The sequence below is a fragment of the Oncorhynchus masou genome, chromosome 12 (assembly GCF_036934945.1).
Source record: "Oncorhynchus masou masou isolate Uvic2021 chromosome 12, UVic_Omas_1.1, whole genome shotgun sequence".
NCBI classification, from domain to species: domain Eukaryota; kingdom Metazoa; phylum Chordata; class Actinopteri; order Salmoniformes; family Salmonidae; genus Oncorhynchus; species Oncorhynchus masou.
The window spans coordinates 47576196-47589314 of NC_088223.1; the positions used below are offsets into that span (position 1 = coordinate 47576196).

At 40.5% G+C, this 13119-nt stretch overlaps 1 protein-coding gene across 3 annotated transcripts in view; it reads right to left on the reverse strand.

Annotated features, from left to right (window-relative positions):
* Positions 1 to 6397: 6397 nt before the first annotated feature.
* senp3a (SUMO specific peptidase 3a) overlaps positions 6398 to 13119 on the reverse strand; it is a 67520-nt gene continuing 60798 nt past the window's right edge. For all 3 annotated transcript variants that reach the window (XM_064980818.1, XM_064980817.1, XM_064980816.1), the window contains 8 exons: positions 11439 to 11553; positions 11028 to 11175; positions 10644 to 10691; positions 10319 to 10396; positions 9914 to 10051; positions 9241 to 9324; positions 9099 to 9149; positions 6398 to 7690 (listed from right to left, as the gene is read on the reverse strand). In XM_064980818.1, the coding sequence (XP_064836890.1) occupies positions 7580 to 7690; positions 9099 to 9149; positions 9241 to 9324; positions 9914 to 10051; positions 10319 to 10396; positions 10644 to 10691; positions 11028 to 11175; positions 11439 to 11553 (773 nt within the window). In that variant the 3' untranslated portion in view covers positions 6398 to 7579. The remainder of the gene's footprint in view (positions 7691 to 9098; positions 9150 to 9240; positions 9325 to 9913; positions 10052 to 10318; positions 10397 to 10643; positions 10692 to 11027; positions 11176 to 11438; positions 11554 to 13119) is intronic.

Sequence of the window (13119 nt, forward strand, 5' to 3'; positions counted from 1 at the left end):
ATCTACACACATTACCACAATCACAAAACAAAAACAGGTTTTTAGATATTTTTGCAAATGTATAAAAAAATTCTAAACTGAAATATTACATTTACGTAAGTATTCAGACCCTTTACTCAGTACTTTTTTGAAGCAATGATTACAGCCTTGAGTCTTCTTTGGTATGACGCTACAAGCTTGGCACAACTGTATTTGGGGAGTTTCTCCCGTTCTTCTTTGCAGATCTTCTCAAGCTCTGTCGGGTTGGATGGGGAGCGTCGATAGACATCTATTTTCAGGGCTCTCCAGAGATGGTCGTTTGGGTTCAAGTCCGGGCTCTGGCTGAGCCACACAAGGAAATTCAGAAACTTGTCCTGAAGCCACTCCTGCACTGTCTTGGCTGTGTGCTTAGGGTTGATGTCCTGTTGGAAGGTTAACATTTGCCCCAATCTGAGGTCCTGAGCGCTCTGGAGCAGATTTTCATCAAGGATCTCTCCATACTTTGCTTGAAAAACCTGTTTTCACATTGTCATTATGGGGTATTGTGTGTAGATTGATAACATCATTTTTCCCCCTTATCAATTTTAGAATAAGGTTGTAAGTTAACAAAATGAGGAGAAAGTCATGTGTCAGAATCCTTTCAAAATGCATTGTATATAAACTCAGCAACAAAAAAAAACAGGTTCCTTAGGAAGGGATGTCTTTCAAAAGATAATTTGTAAAAATCCAAACAACTTCACAGATCTTCATTCTAAAAGGGTTTAAACACTGTTTCCCATGGTTGTTCAATGAAGCATAAACAATTAATGAACATGCACCTGTGGGACGGTCGTTAAGACACTAACAGCTTACAGATGGTAGGCAATTAGTCTTAGTTATGAAATCCTAGGACACTAAAGAGGCCTTTCTTTCCTGACTGAAAAACAGCAAAAGAAAGAGCCCAGGGTCCCTGCTCATCTGCGTGAACGTGCCTTAGTCATGCAGCAAGGAAGCATGAGGACTGCAGATGTGGCCAGGGCAATAAATTGAAATGTCTTAAGACAGGGAGACATGACGGACAAGCTGATCGTCCTTGCAGTGGAAGACCACGTGTAACAACACCTGCACAGGATCGGTACATCAGAACATCACACCTGCGGGATAGGTACAGGATGGCAACAGCAACTGCCCGAGTTACACCCAAGTAACACACCATACCACCATCAGTGTTCAGACTGTCCGCAATAGGCTGAGAGAGGCTGGACTGAGGGCTTGTAGGCCTGTTGTAAGGCAGGTCCTCACCAGACATCACCGGCAACAACGTCGCCTATGGGCACAAACCCACCGACACTGGACCAGACAGGACTGGCAAAAAGTGCTCTTCACTGACGAGTCGCAGTTTTGTCTCACCAGGGGTGATGGTCGGATTCGCGTTTATCGTTGAAGGAATTGAACATTACACCGAGATCTGTACACTGGAGCTGGATCGAATTGGAGGTGGAGGGTCCGTCATGGTCTGGGGCGGTGTGTCACAGCATCATCTGAGCTTGTCAATGCAAGCAAATCTCAACACTGTGCGTTACAGGGAAGACATCCTCCTCGTGGTACCCTTCCTGCAGGCTAATCCTGACATGACCCTCCAGCATGACAATGCCACCAGCCATACTGCTCGTTCTGTTCGTGATTTCCTGCAAGACAGGAATGTCAGTGTTCTGCTATAGCCAGCGAAGAGCCCGGATCTCAATCCAGTTGAGCATGTCTAAGACCTGTTGGATTGGAGGGTGAGGGCTAGGGCCATTCCCCCCAGAATTGTCCGGGAACTTGCAGGTGCCTTGTTGAAAGCGTGGGGTAACATCTCACAGGAAGAACTGGCATATCTGGTGCATTCCATGAGGAGGAGATGCACTGCAGTACTTAATGCAGCTGGTGGTCACACTAGATACTGACTGTTACTTTTGATTTTGACTCCCCCTTTGTTCAGGGACACATTATTCAATTTCTGTTAATCACATGCCTGTGGAACTTGTTCAGTTTATGTCTCATTTGTGGAATCTTATGTTCATACAAATATTTACACATGTTAAGTTTGCTGTAAATAAAACGCAGGGGACAGTGAGAGGACATTTCTTTTTTTGCTGAGTTTAAATCTCTGGTGTCACGTAAAAGACTGTCAGACCAAAGATGTCGAGTAAACTTCCAGAAGTGAATGATGTAGACTTCACACCTCCTTCACCTCAACATGCATACTGCAAACAGACCCATCTCATCTTGTCACCTATTCTTTTCTTTGGTTGACGCAGAAACACAAACATGGCGGCATACACAAGCTTTACCCACCGTCGGATTAATTTCGACCTGTTTTACTCAATTATTTTGATCACTGTTGAGCTCACCCATCATATAACTTGATAATTTGTAAATAGTCATTGCTATTAGCTAATACATACTATGACTTCTGTCAGCCAAGAATTACCTAAATATTACAGCAGCTTTCCTCGGAATAATGTAGCCTACATTTTCCGATTTGGATGAGAACTGCTAAGTCTGAACATCTGCATCCAAAAATAAACAACTCACATTAAGGACATAAAGTTGTAAAGACTGTGTTACTGCAAAATGTTTGTGAAAAACTGTGGTCAGCTCAAATGCTGACTGATGTGTCAATTGTAACGAGACGTTTCTAATGTTCTAATCATACCGGTTGAGCATACGCTGCACGGATCACGGTAGGATCATCACACCCGTGTGTTTGCACATGTCATTAAGCTACTGTAGCAGTCAGTGTTTGTGTTACTGTGTAATCATTATTTTTGGACCGATGTGATGTATGAATTAAATTAAAGAAATGCACTAGAAAATGAATGTAGTTGCTTGAAACAACACATTTCATTAACAGCCTCAAGAGGCTGAAGAAATGTGGCTTGTCAACTAAAACCCTCAAGCTTTTAAGGATGCACAATTGAGAGCTTACTGTCGGGCTGTATCACCACCTGGTACGGCAAACGGTAGCAAAGAGGTAATAACAAATTGTTAGCGATTAAATTAATGCAGCAAACATACATACTGTGGCCACGTAATGCATTTTATAAAGGACAGCTACTGTGAGTTGCCATGTATAACACCGCACTGCGTGCATACCATTCTAGCACTGCTGAGATGAGAAGGTCTCTACTTGGATCCAGGATATGGGCTATCAGGAAGAACTTCAATTCCTGGTAGCTGAACCGGTTTACTCTCTAGCATCACATTATAGATTGTGACATAAAACTAACACAGTAATGCTAATGTCGTGGTTTAGCGGTAATGTGCCAGACATCAATGCATATGCTATTAGTGCCACCCAAAGTCCTGGGTTCGCCACCCTGTCTCCCTGTCACTCATTTTCCTCCTGTCTTGGTAATTGTAAAATATCCCAATAAAAATAATCTTAAAAATGTAAGAAAAAACATGCACAGCCGCATATCATACTGTAGTTTGTTGTTATAGTGGTTGCATGTAAAATGTACATAAACCATCAACACATTTCACTGCCTTCAGAAAGTATTCACACCCCTTGACTTGCTCCACATTTAGTTGTTACAGCCTGAATTTAAAATTGATTAAATTGATCGTGTGTCAGTGATCTACACACAATACCCCATAATGTCAAATTGGAATATTTTTAGAAATGAATTGATAAAAAATGAAAAGTTGTCTTGAATCAATACGTATTCAACCCTTTTGTTATGGCAAGCCTTAATATATTCAGGATTTCACCATGAGGCCAATGGTGATTTTAAAACAGTGACAGAGTTGAATGGCTGTGATAGGAGATAACTGAGGATGGATCAACATTTTAGTTACTCCACAATACTAACATAAATTAAGGTGAAAAGAAGGAAGCCTGTACAGAATAAAAATATTCCAAAACATGCATTCTGTTTGCAATAAGGCACTAAAGTAAAAATGTGGCAAAGAAATTAACTTTTTGTCCAGAATACAAAGTGTTATGTTTGGGGCAAATCCACCACAACATCACTGAGTACTACTCTTACATTTAAATGGCAAGCATTGTGGTGGCTGCTCGGGCTGTTGCAGTGGTGTAAAGTACTTAAGTAAAAATACTTTAAAGTTCTACTTAAGTAGTTTTTTTTGGTATCTGTACTTTACTATTTATATTTAACAATTTTTTTACTTCACTACACTACAGAAATGTATGCACTTTTTACTCCTTACATTTTCCCTGACACCCAAAAGTACTCATTACATTTTGAATGATTAGCGGGACAGAAATGGTCCAATTCACACTTATCAATAGAACATCCCTGGTCATCCCTATTGCCTCTGAATTTTAAATGATGTCCGAGTGTTGGAGTGTGACCCTGGCTATCTGTAAATAAATAAAAAACAAGAAAATTGTGCAGTCTGGTTTGCTTAATAAGTAATAAGGAATTTATTATTTTACTTTTGATACTGAAGTATATTTTAGCAAATACATTTACTTTTGATACATGAGTATATTTAAAACCAAATATTTAGACTAATTCAAGTAGTATTTTACTGGGTGACTTTCACTTTAGCAATTTTTTTATTAAGGTATTTTTACTTTTACTCAAGGATATATATATTGTAAACCATATCCTAATAGCATTGACAACTTGGTTGTCGAACTGAGGCACTTTTCCCTAGAACTATCACTGAAGGTGACGCAGTCCAGGAGAGACCCGACGGGTGTGGTCGGAGGGCCACGTGGGTGGTGTGACGAAAATTGCGTCCATATTGCATCCATATCACCGTAAATGCTGCACGGCCAATGCAGATGTTGGATTGACCATGCAGCGCCTTAAAGTTAAATAAAAGATTACAAAAATATGTACATTTTTAAAAAGCAAATTTATGCTTGCAATATGGACGAGGTGACGCAATTGCAGAGCCTCTGGAGGCATACAGATACCAAATTGAGCTCCGTACCGCATCGCTGTGCGTCTCTCAAATTTTGTAACAATGTGGAGGGCTCCGTATATCTCCGCTTTGACATGGTTGGTTGATGGTAGGTGACAGCGGGAGGTCCTGTATAAACACAAACTCACTTCCTTGACAACTTCCTTCACAAAAGCTCTGCTATGCTCCGCGAAGTGCAAGAAGTATGATTGCCCTGACTTCTGCAGAGGCCATATCACCTTAAATGCTGCACAGTCAGTGCAGACATCAGATTGACAATGCAGCGCCTTTTAAAAACGCTTGGTGGCGCATCGAAGTTTCAAAGGACACGTCATGTGCTCATTGGTCCGTGGACAGAGCTCAGTTTTTATATCATACCTAATTATTGATGTATACTGAATGAAAATATAAACGCCACATGTAAAGTGTTGGTCCCATGTTTCATGAGCTGAGATACCAGAAAGTTCCATATGCACAAAAAGCTTACTTAACACATTTGTGCACAATTTTAGTTACCATCCATGTTAGTGAGCATTTCTCCTTTGCCAAAAATAATACGTCAAACTGACAGGTGTGGCATATCAAGAAACTAATTCAACAGCATGATCATTACACAGGTGCACCTTGTGCTGGGGGCAATAAAAGGCCACTCTAAAATGTGCAGTTTTGTCACACAACACAATGGCATAGATGTCTCAAGATGAGGGAGCGTGCAATTAGCATGCTGACTGCAGGAATGTCCACCAGAGCTGTTGCCAGTGAATGTAATGTTCATTTCTCAACCATACGCCGCCTCCAACATAATTTGTGAGAATTTGGCAGTACGTCCAACTGGCCTCACAACCACAGACCATGCGTAACCACGCCAGCCCAGGACCTCCATATTTCTGTCTGTTATAAAGCACTTTTGTGGGGGAAAACTCAGAGTGGGTGGGCCTATGCACTCCCAGGCCCACCAATGGCTGTGCCCCTGCCCAGTCATGTGAAATCCATAGATTAGCCCCTTAATGCATTTATTTCAATTGACTGATTTCCTTAAATGAACTGTATATAACTCAGTAAAATTGTTGAGATTGTTTGATGTTTCATTTATATTTTTGTTAAGTATAGTTTATAGGCTCATGAGAAATGTCCAGATCCTGAAATGGGCAAAACTAGAAACGGTTCCCCATGGGTCATGACCACAGTGTAGATCATGAACTCGCAAATTTCACCAGACCGCGGCTGCCTTCCCATGATTAAATGTCTCTATAACAGAATATTGAATGACATTCGTGCTTTCCTGTAAAATCGAGCAGTTATGTTTTCTAAGCTCATAGGCACTGAAGCTTGTGGTGATCAGCTGCATGTTATTGAGCCTATCCACAATTATATTGACTACAAGTTGAAGTGCTTAGGGTTAAAAATGGCTTTCTCACTGACCTAGGCCAATTTGGACTGGGCACATGACCCACTATAGTGACTGTCAATGGAAATGAAAATAATCAATGGAATGAAAATAATATATTTACAAAATAAATAAACGTTTATCCATTTATTCGATTACATATGTCAAATCAAAAACATGAGGAACGACCCATTTATAATTTGTGTTGTCAGCAAGCCACGACTATTCATTGGCCAAAACGTACTGGTGCACAGGCTGAACGAGAACCAATAATTAAAAACACAACATTTGAATAATCAAATCATTAATTTTCTCGTTAATTAATATTTCCTTTAGACAAAACAAAACCGTTTGTGTTGAATGATTTCAGATTCAAATCAAAAATAAATCAATTATCTTGTCATCTAATAGGAAATATTAATTCGCCAAAAACTAAATGGACCACAAACCATATTCCCTAAAAATGAATACAAATCAACTGAAAATAAGGGTGTGATCCATCAACACTTCATCAAGACTTAACTTTCATTTATTTTATTTTCAACACTATACCCCTGGCTATCCCCCAACAACATCAAGGACCAAAAAATAATCTCGCATGGCCTCCCAAGTGGCGCAGCGGTCTAAAGGCACTGCATCGCAGCGCTTGAGGCGTCACTACAGAGCAGTGTTCTATCCCACGCTGTGTCACAACCGGCCGTGACTGGGAGTCCCATTAGGATAGCACAATTGGCCCAGGGTCGTTCATATTAGTGGAGGGTTTTGCCAGGGGGCTTTATTGGCTCATCGCGCTTAACGACACCTTGTGGTGGGCCGGTCACCTGCAGGCTGACTTTGATCATCAGTTGAATGGTGTTTCCTCCGACACATTGGTGAGGCTGGCTTCCGGGTTAAGCGGGCGGGTGTTAAGAAGAGCAATTTGGCGGGTCATGTTTCGGTGGACGCATGACCCGACCTTCACCTCCCCGAGCCCGTTAGGGAGTTGCAGTGATGAGACAAGAGCGCAATTGGATATCACGAAATTGGGGAGAAAAAGTAAAATATGGTAAAATATCTTTAAAAAAATATTATAATAATCTCCTACATCACATCCTAAGTGCAACAACCGTTCTTTTGTTTAGTGTCCTCATAGGAGTACAGTTTACTTGTATCAAAAAGGAAAATAAACAGATATAAAGAGTGAGTGGATGTGAGCAAGAAAATAAAAATGCAACAATGTCCATCTTGTAAAAAACATATCTGCCAAGAGAGCTGGGGGAAGGGAAGGGTGAATAGTCTACGTCTTTCGTTCTACGATAGTTCTTTCATTCAAACTCACAGTGAGAGCTTGCAATGACACAACTCTTTGTACATGAGTCTCCTTAGCTTTGGCATATCCAGCTGGCCAAAACAGAAAGGCTGCTCTAAGGCTAGGCACTTACAGTACTGTGGGGAAAAAAAACAGACAAATGAAGCAAAGTTAATGTCAATATCAATGGCAAATGTAATGATATTATCTCAGCAAAAAAAGAAACGTCCCTTCTTAAGGACCCTGTCTTTCAAAGATAATTAGTAAAAATCCAAATAACTTCACAGATCTTCATTGTAAAGGGTTTAAATACTCCCATGCTTGTTTAATGAACATGCACCCGTGGAACGGTCGTTAAGACACTAACAGCTTACAGACGGTAGACAATTAAGGTCACAGTTATGGTCACTTAGGACACTAAAGAGGCCTTTCTACTGACTCTAAAAAACACCAAAAGAAAGAGCCCAGGGACCCTGCTCATCTGCGTAAACGTGCCTTAGGCATGCTGCAAGGAGGCATGAGGACTGCAGATGTGGCCAGGGCAATAAATTGCAATGTCCGTACTGTGAGACGCCTAAAACAGTGCTACATGGAGACAGGACGGACAGCTGATCATCCTCGCAGTGGCAGAACACGTGTAACAACACCTGCGCAGGATCGGTACATCCAAACATCACAACTGCGGGATAGGTACAGGATGGCAACAACAACTGCCTGAGTTACACCAGGAAAGCACCATCCCTCCAACAGTGCTCAGACTGTCCACAATAGGCTGAGAGAGGCTGGACTGAGGGCTTGTAGGCCTCACTAGACATCACTGGCAACAACGGTCATTGGACCAGACAGGCACAAACCCACGGTCATTGGACCAGACAGGACTGGCAAAAAGTGCTCTTCACTGACGAGTTGCGGTTTTGTCTCACCAGGGGTGATGGTTGGATTTGCGTTTAACTTCAAAGGAATAAGCGTTACACCGAGGCCTGTACTTTGAAGCAGGATCGATTTTGAGGTGGAGGGTCCGTCATGGTCTGGGGCAGTGTGTCACAGCATCATCGAACTGAGCTCGTTGTCATTGTCCTGCAAGACAGGAATGTCAGTGTTCTGCCATGGCCAGAGAAGAGCCCGGATCTCAATCCCATTGAGCACGCCTGGGACCTGTTGGATCGGAGGGTGAGGGCTAGGGCCATTCCCCCCAGAATTGTCCGGGAACTTGCAGGTGCCTTGGTGGAAGAGTGGGGTTAACATCTCTCAGCAAGAACTGGCAAATCTAGTGCAGTCCATGAGGAAGAGATGCACTGCAGTACTTAATGCAGCTGGTGGCCACACCAGATACTGACTGTTACGTGGAAGGACGTTTAATTTTTTTGCTGAGTTCAGTAGAGTACTGCATTTATGATAGATATCAAAGCAAATTACTTTTCTACCGGTTTGTGTGTAGCATACAATGAAGTATGAAAACTGTTACCAACACACAACATGATTAGATAGACAGATTGCACTTTAGGTTCTGTTATTGAAATATGAATGATATTTAAGTTAACCCACCTGGAGGACAAATGCTCCACAGTCGCTGTCATTGTTCTGCCTGCCCACGTTCTGGGAAACACATGGGACCAGAACAATCACATAAACATGGTATCAACTGACAAGTAAACATCGCCCACCAAAAATCCAAAAGCCCTCTTACCATTTTGAAGAAACCCTTCCACCCTGTGATAAAATCCTTCTGCTCTTTCTTGATTGCCTCAGCTTGTAAGTATTTTGCAATGTGCTAAAAAACCAAGAGAAATACATGGGTGAATATGAATCCACTGAGGGATAACAAAAATACAAGTATATCCACAGAGGAGCATATTTGTAATCCTATAGATCAGTGGTATTCAAAGTCGGGGTCGCGGGGGAACAAAACATTTTATGAACAAAAAAAATCAAGAGTACAGATTATTGTATGGGACAGTATACAAAAGTTTGAGACAGATCATGTGAAACATTTACTCAAAAGTGTATCTACCGGCTTCTTTTCATTTTGATAAGAGATAAAAATGCAATGAATTGAAGGTTATTTGTAAAAAAATCTGTAAAAATCTAAATGTACAGATTTTAAGGTTGTATCATTAGATTTGGGTTGGGGTCGTTTTTGGGGGGGAAAAAAATAGGGTCCCCCAAAATTCTGAAGGGGAAAAAATGGGGTTTCCCCTGAAAATGTTTGAACACCACTTCTATAGATCGAAATTACAGACTGACCAAATGTATTGTTTGGACTAGCATAAAAGACAGATTTATACTTTCCACATTTGTATAACAGCACGGCTCTGACTGCACAGATAGGCTTTAAGCCCAAGGAATTACACTAGACAGACCTTTGGGCAGCGGCGGTTGAGGGTGCGCTGGGAGTCGAAGTATGTGATGGAGCGCTGTGGGACGTCCACACACACCAGAGACCAGTGCACCTCCAGATGGATAGGGATCAACAGTAGCCTCTTCTGGAAAATGTTCACCTGGGAAAAAAAGATATAAAAAAATTAAATTACAATTCCGTACATATTTTTTCCCTCTACATTTCTTTACTCTCCAGGGACTACAGTGATACATGTACAGGAATGCTAATCAGTGTGCATTGTTCAAGTAAAATAAATTACAATAACACTTCTGGCATGTTGATTCAAAAACAAAAAAACGTATACAAACAAACCAACAAACACACTTGACAACATAAGTCAACCATGGAACTCCTGCTAAATAAAATTCCGCCAGTGATAACTCACATTTTTTGTCCACCGTTTGACCCCGTCATAGCCCTTTGTCCTTAATTTGTCGTAAAAAAAGCTGTTGAAAAAATGAACCTGAAAGAAAGAGGAGAGTAGCCACGGTGTGAATAGGAAGACATAATACATAAGTTGAGTTTGTGCGCACACACAATAGTGGGGCTTTCTTGTGTTGGCGGGAAAAATGCAGGCAAATGTAAAATGAGGAATGGGGCATAACATGACCGATGAGGTAAGAGGATGCCAGCACCTAAATGTCATCAGAATTTCTCTCTCCAAAACATATATTTTACATTCCTATTACTAGGCATGATCATTTTCTCACCTCTTCTGGGACTGTGTCCATAACCATATCCCCATACATGTTCATGATCTGTGGTTCAAGACAAGATATTATTAAAGACAAAACTTTAATATAATTTCTTATAAACACAAATATTTATATTATTTAGTCACAATGTTTACATAAATCACACACTGAAAAATAACTGAAAATCTCACACTCTGTTCTATACTGAATCATATATAGAATTGGAAAATCATTAGTACATTTGAAATATTTCATAAACTGCTAATGTAAAAAAGAAAAACTCACAAAATGTAAAAAAAAGTGAGGTGATTTGGCCTGACCAAGACAGACCAACTGAGATGTGCTATTGTCGCTCAGAGAATACAGTGTTCTTTTCAAAATGTTAAAGAGTAGAAGTACCTGGTCGTTGAGCCAGTTCTGTCCATACAATGTGCTGAGGTCATCCATTGTGAGGGTGTGGCGCTTGTAGTTGACACGGAACCCCCTCACCATGGCAGTCCCAGACAGACGCTGGTAAGACTGGATGAGGTGCTGCACAACAACTTTCCTTTGGAAGGGACACAACACTTAAAGAGACACTTTTCAACATGAAAATACAAAAACACATGTTCATTAGACAGACACCAAATGTTTCGAACAGCAGTGTGACAGGGAGGAACTACTTGGACTTGTACAATAAGAAACGCTTGTTTTCATTTCCCACTGCAAAACACTGAAAAGTAATTCCCATCGTGTGCCTAATGAAAATGACCCAGGATGCTGAAATGCAAATGAGCATGATGAGGTTGAAGGCCAATTATCATGACAAACCTGTGGGGCTCGGAGAAGCTCTTGCTGGGGAAGATTTCCTGTAGCTTGTCCACCACCTCATCCACATGGATAGGGATCATGCTCCCGTACTGGTGCAGGAATTCATTCAACATACCTGGGAGACGGTCACAAAGCCACACAAATTAAATAACACCTTTATTATATAAATCACCAAATTACATGTTTTAATCACCTTGTTATATTGTGTCTATGGTTAAAGCTTCAGTCTGGAGATTGAGCTCAATCAATGCACAATTTCTGGTATAAATAGTAAAAACAATTTGCCCAGTCAACCCTAATCCGATTAATGGACCATTTAGGAATATTTCTTCAATAGCCTACCACATCTGGAGTGAATTAATTAAGGGCTGTACCTAACTAAAATAAATCCAGTTCTTTAGACCAATCAAAATGGTTCAACTTATTTTTTCCATATAGACAGACACGCTATGAGTTTGAATAAAATCAACTACATAAGCACTGAGCTTGTCTGATGCTTTAAGCACACTGTTTGATTAAACAATGAAGACATGCAAATGACTCACACAGTGTTACAATTATTTTACAGCGAGTGCATATGTGACTTGCGCTGTTGTCTTACTCTCCTAACTACTGCAGCGAAAAGGCACCACGGCACAACAAGTGTTCATTGCTCTGTCCGTGCTAAAGCTGCAATACTGACTGAAATGTTCTGTTACCGAAATCCCTAATTTAGGAAAAACATTTCCTATTCCCCTCAACCCTTGCTCTCTTGAAGTGAAACATGTAAGCATCACATGCATGTGACCAATATGGCCTGACCTATAGCCTATCATAATCACGTCAATAAATTTGGTAATACAAAAAAAAAAAAAAACTCAGAACACAGTAACAAGGAGGACGTCAAAAATAAACTTGAAATGGGCAAATGTTAGTTTACTGGTTGCTGAGGAGGGAAAGGGGAATTCAGGTCTGTGGAAGACATTTGACTTACTTGGGGAAACTACTGGAGATCCAGAAAAAAGGAGGGTATAGGAGCAAAAAGCTAAATTTAAAGCCTTCATTACAGCAGACTAAAAACAGTTGCATGCATTCGTGAATTGCGGTTTATTTATTGTTTAGGCTAATTATTCATTTGTTATTTAATTTTAAAACTAAAACTAAAATGTTGGATTGCATTTCACAGCATTCAATGTCTTGTATGCTGTGTGATAGCATGAACAGAATTCATGATTGATTGATACACTTAGGCCTATATATCAATATTTAGGCTAAGTAAGTTACAGTATTAAGACTAAACAGGATGTGCTCTTAGGCCTACAGCTTGATGGTGGTTATACAAGGATACTATACAAAGCGTACTAATGATAATAATAATAAGTAATGTTGTTATTATTATTATAATTATAATTTGAACAACAACAATAAGGAGATCAATAAAAAGGAGGGTAAAGGAGCGAGAGCTGTGTGCATATTGTGTGACAAACAGGTGCTGTTAGATTACAATATAATTTTATGCCTGTTTGGAACAGTGTAAATAAGTAATACCAGTCTGTTCTAACAGGAAGACATTGTAAAGCTTTTATTACAGCATAGCAAAGATTAAAAATAGACAAATCTGTGAAATTGCTTTATCCGCCATTTTGCCGATGCAAGAGGCTTGGTGCTCACAGAATCAGAAGGCTATTAATAACCTCTCTGG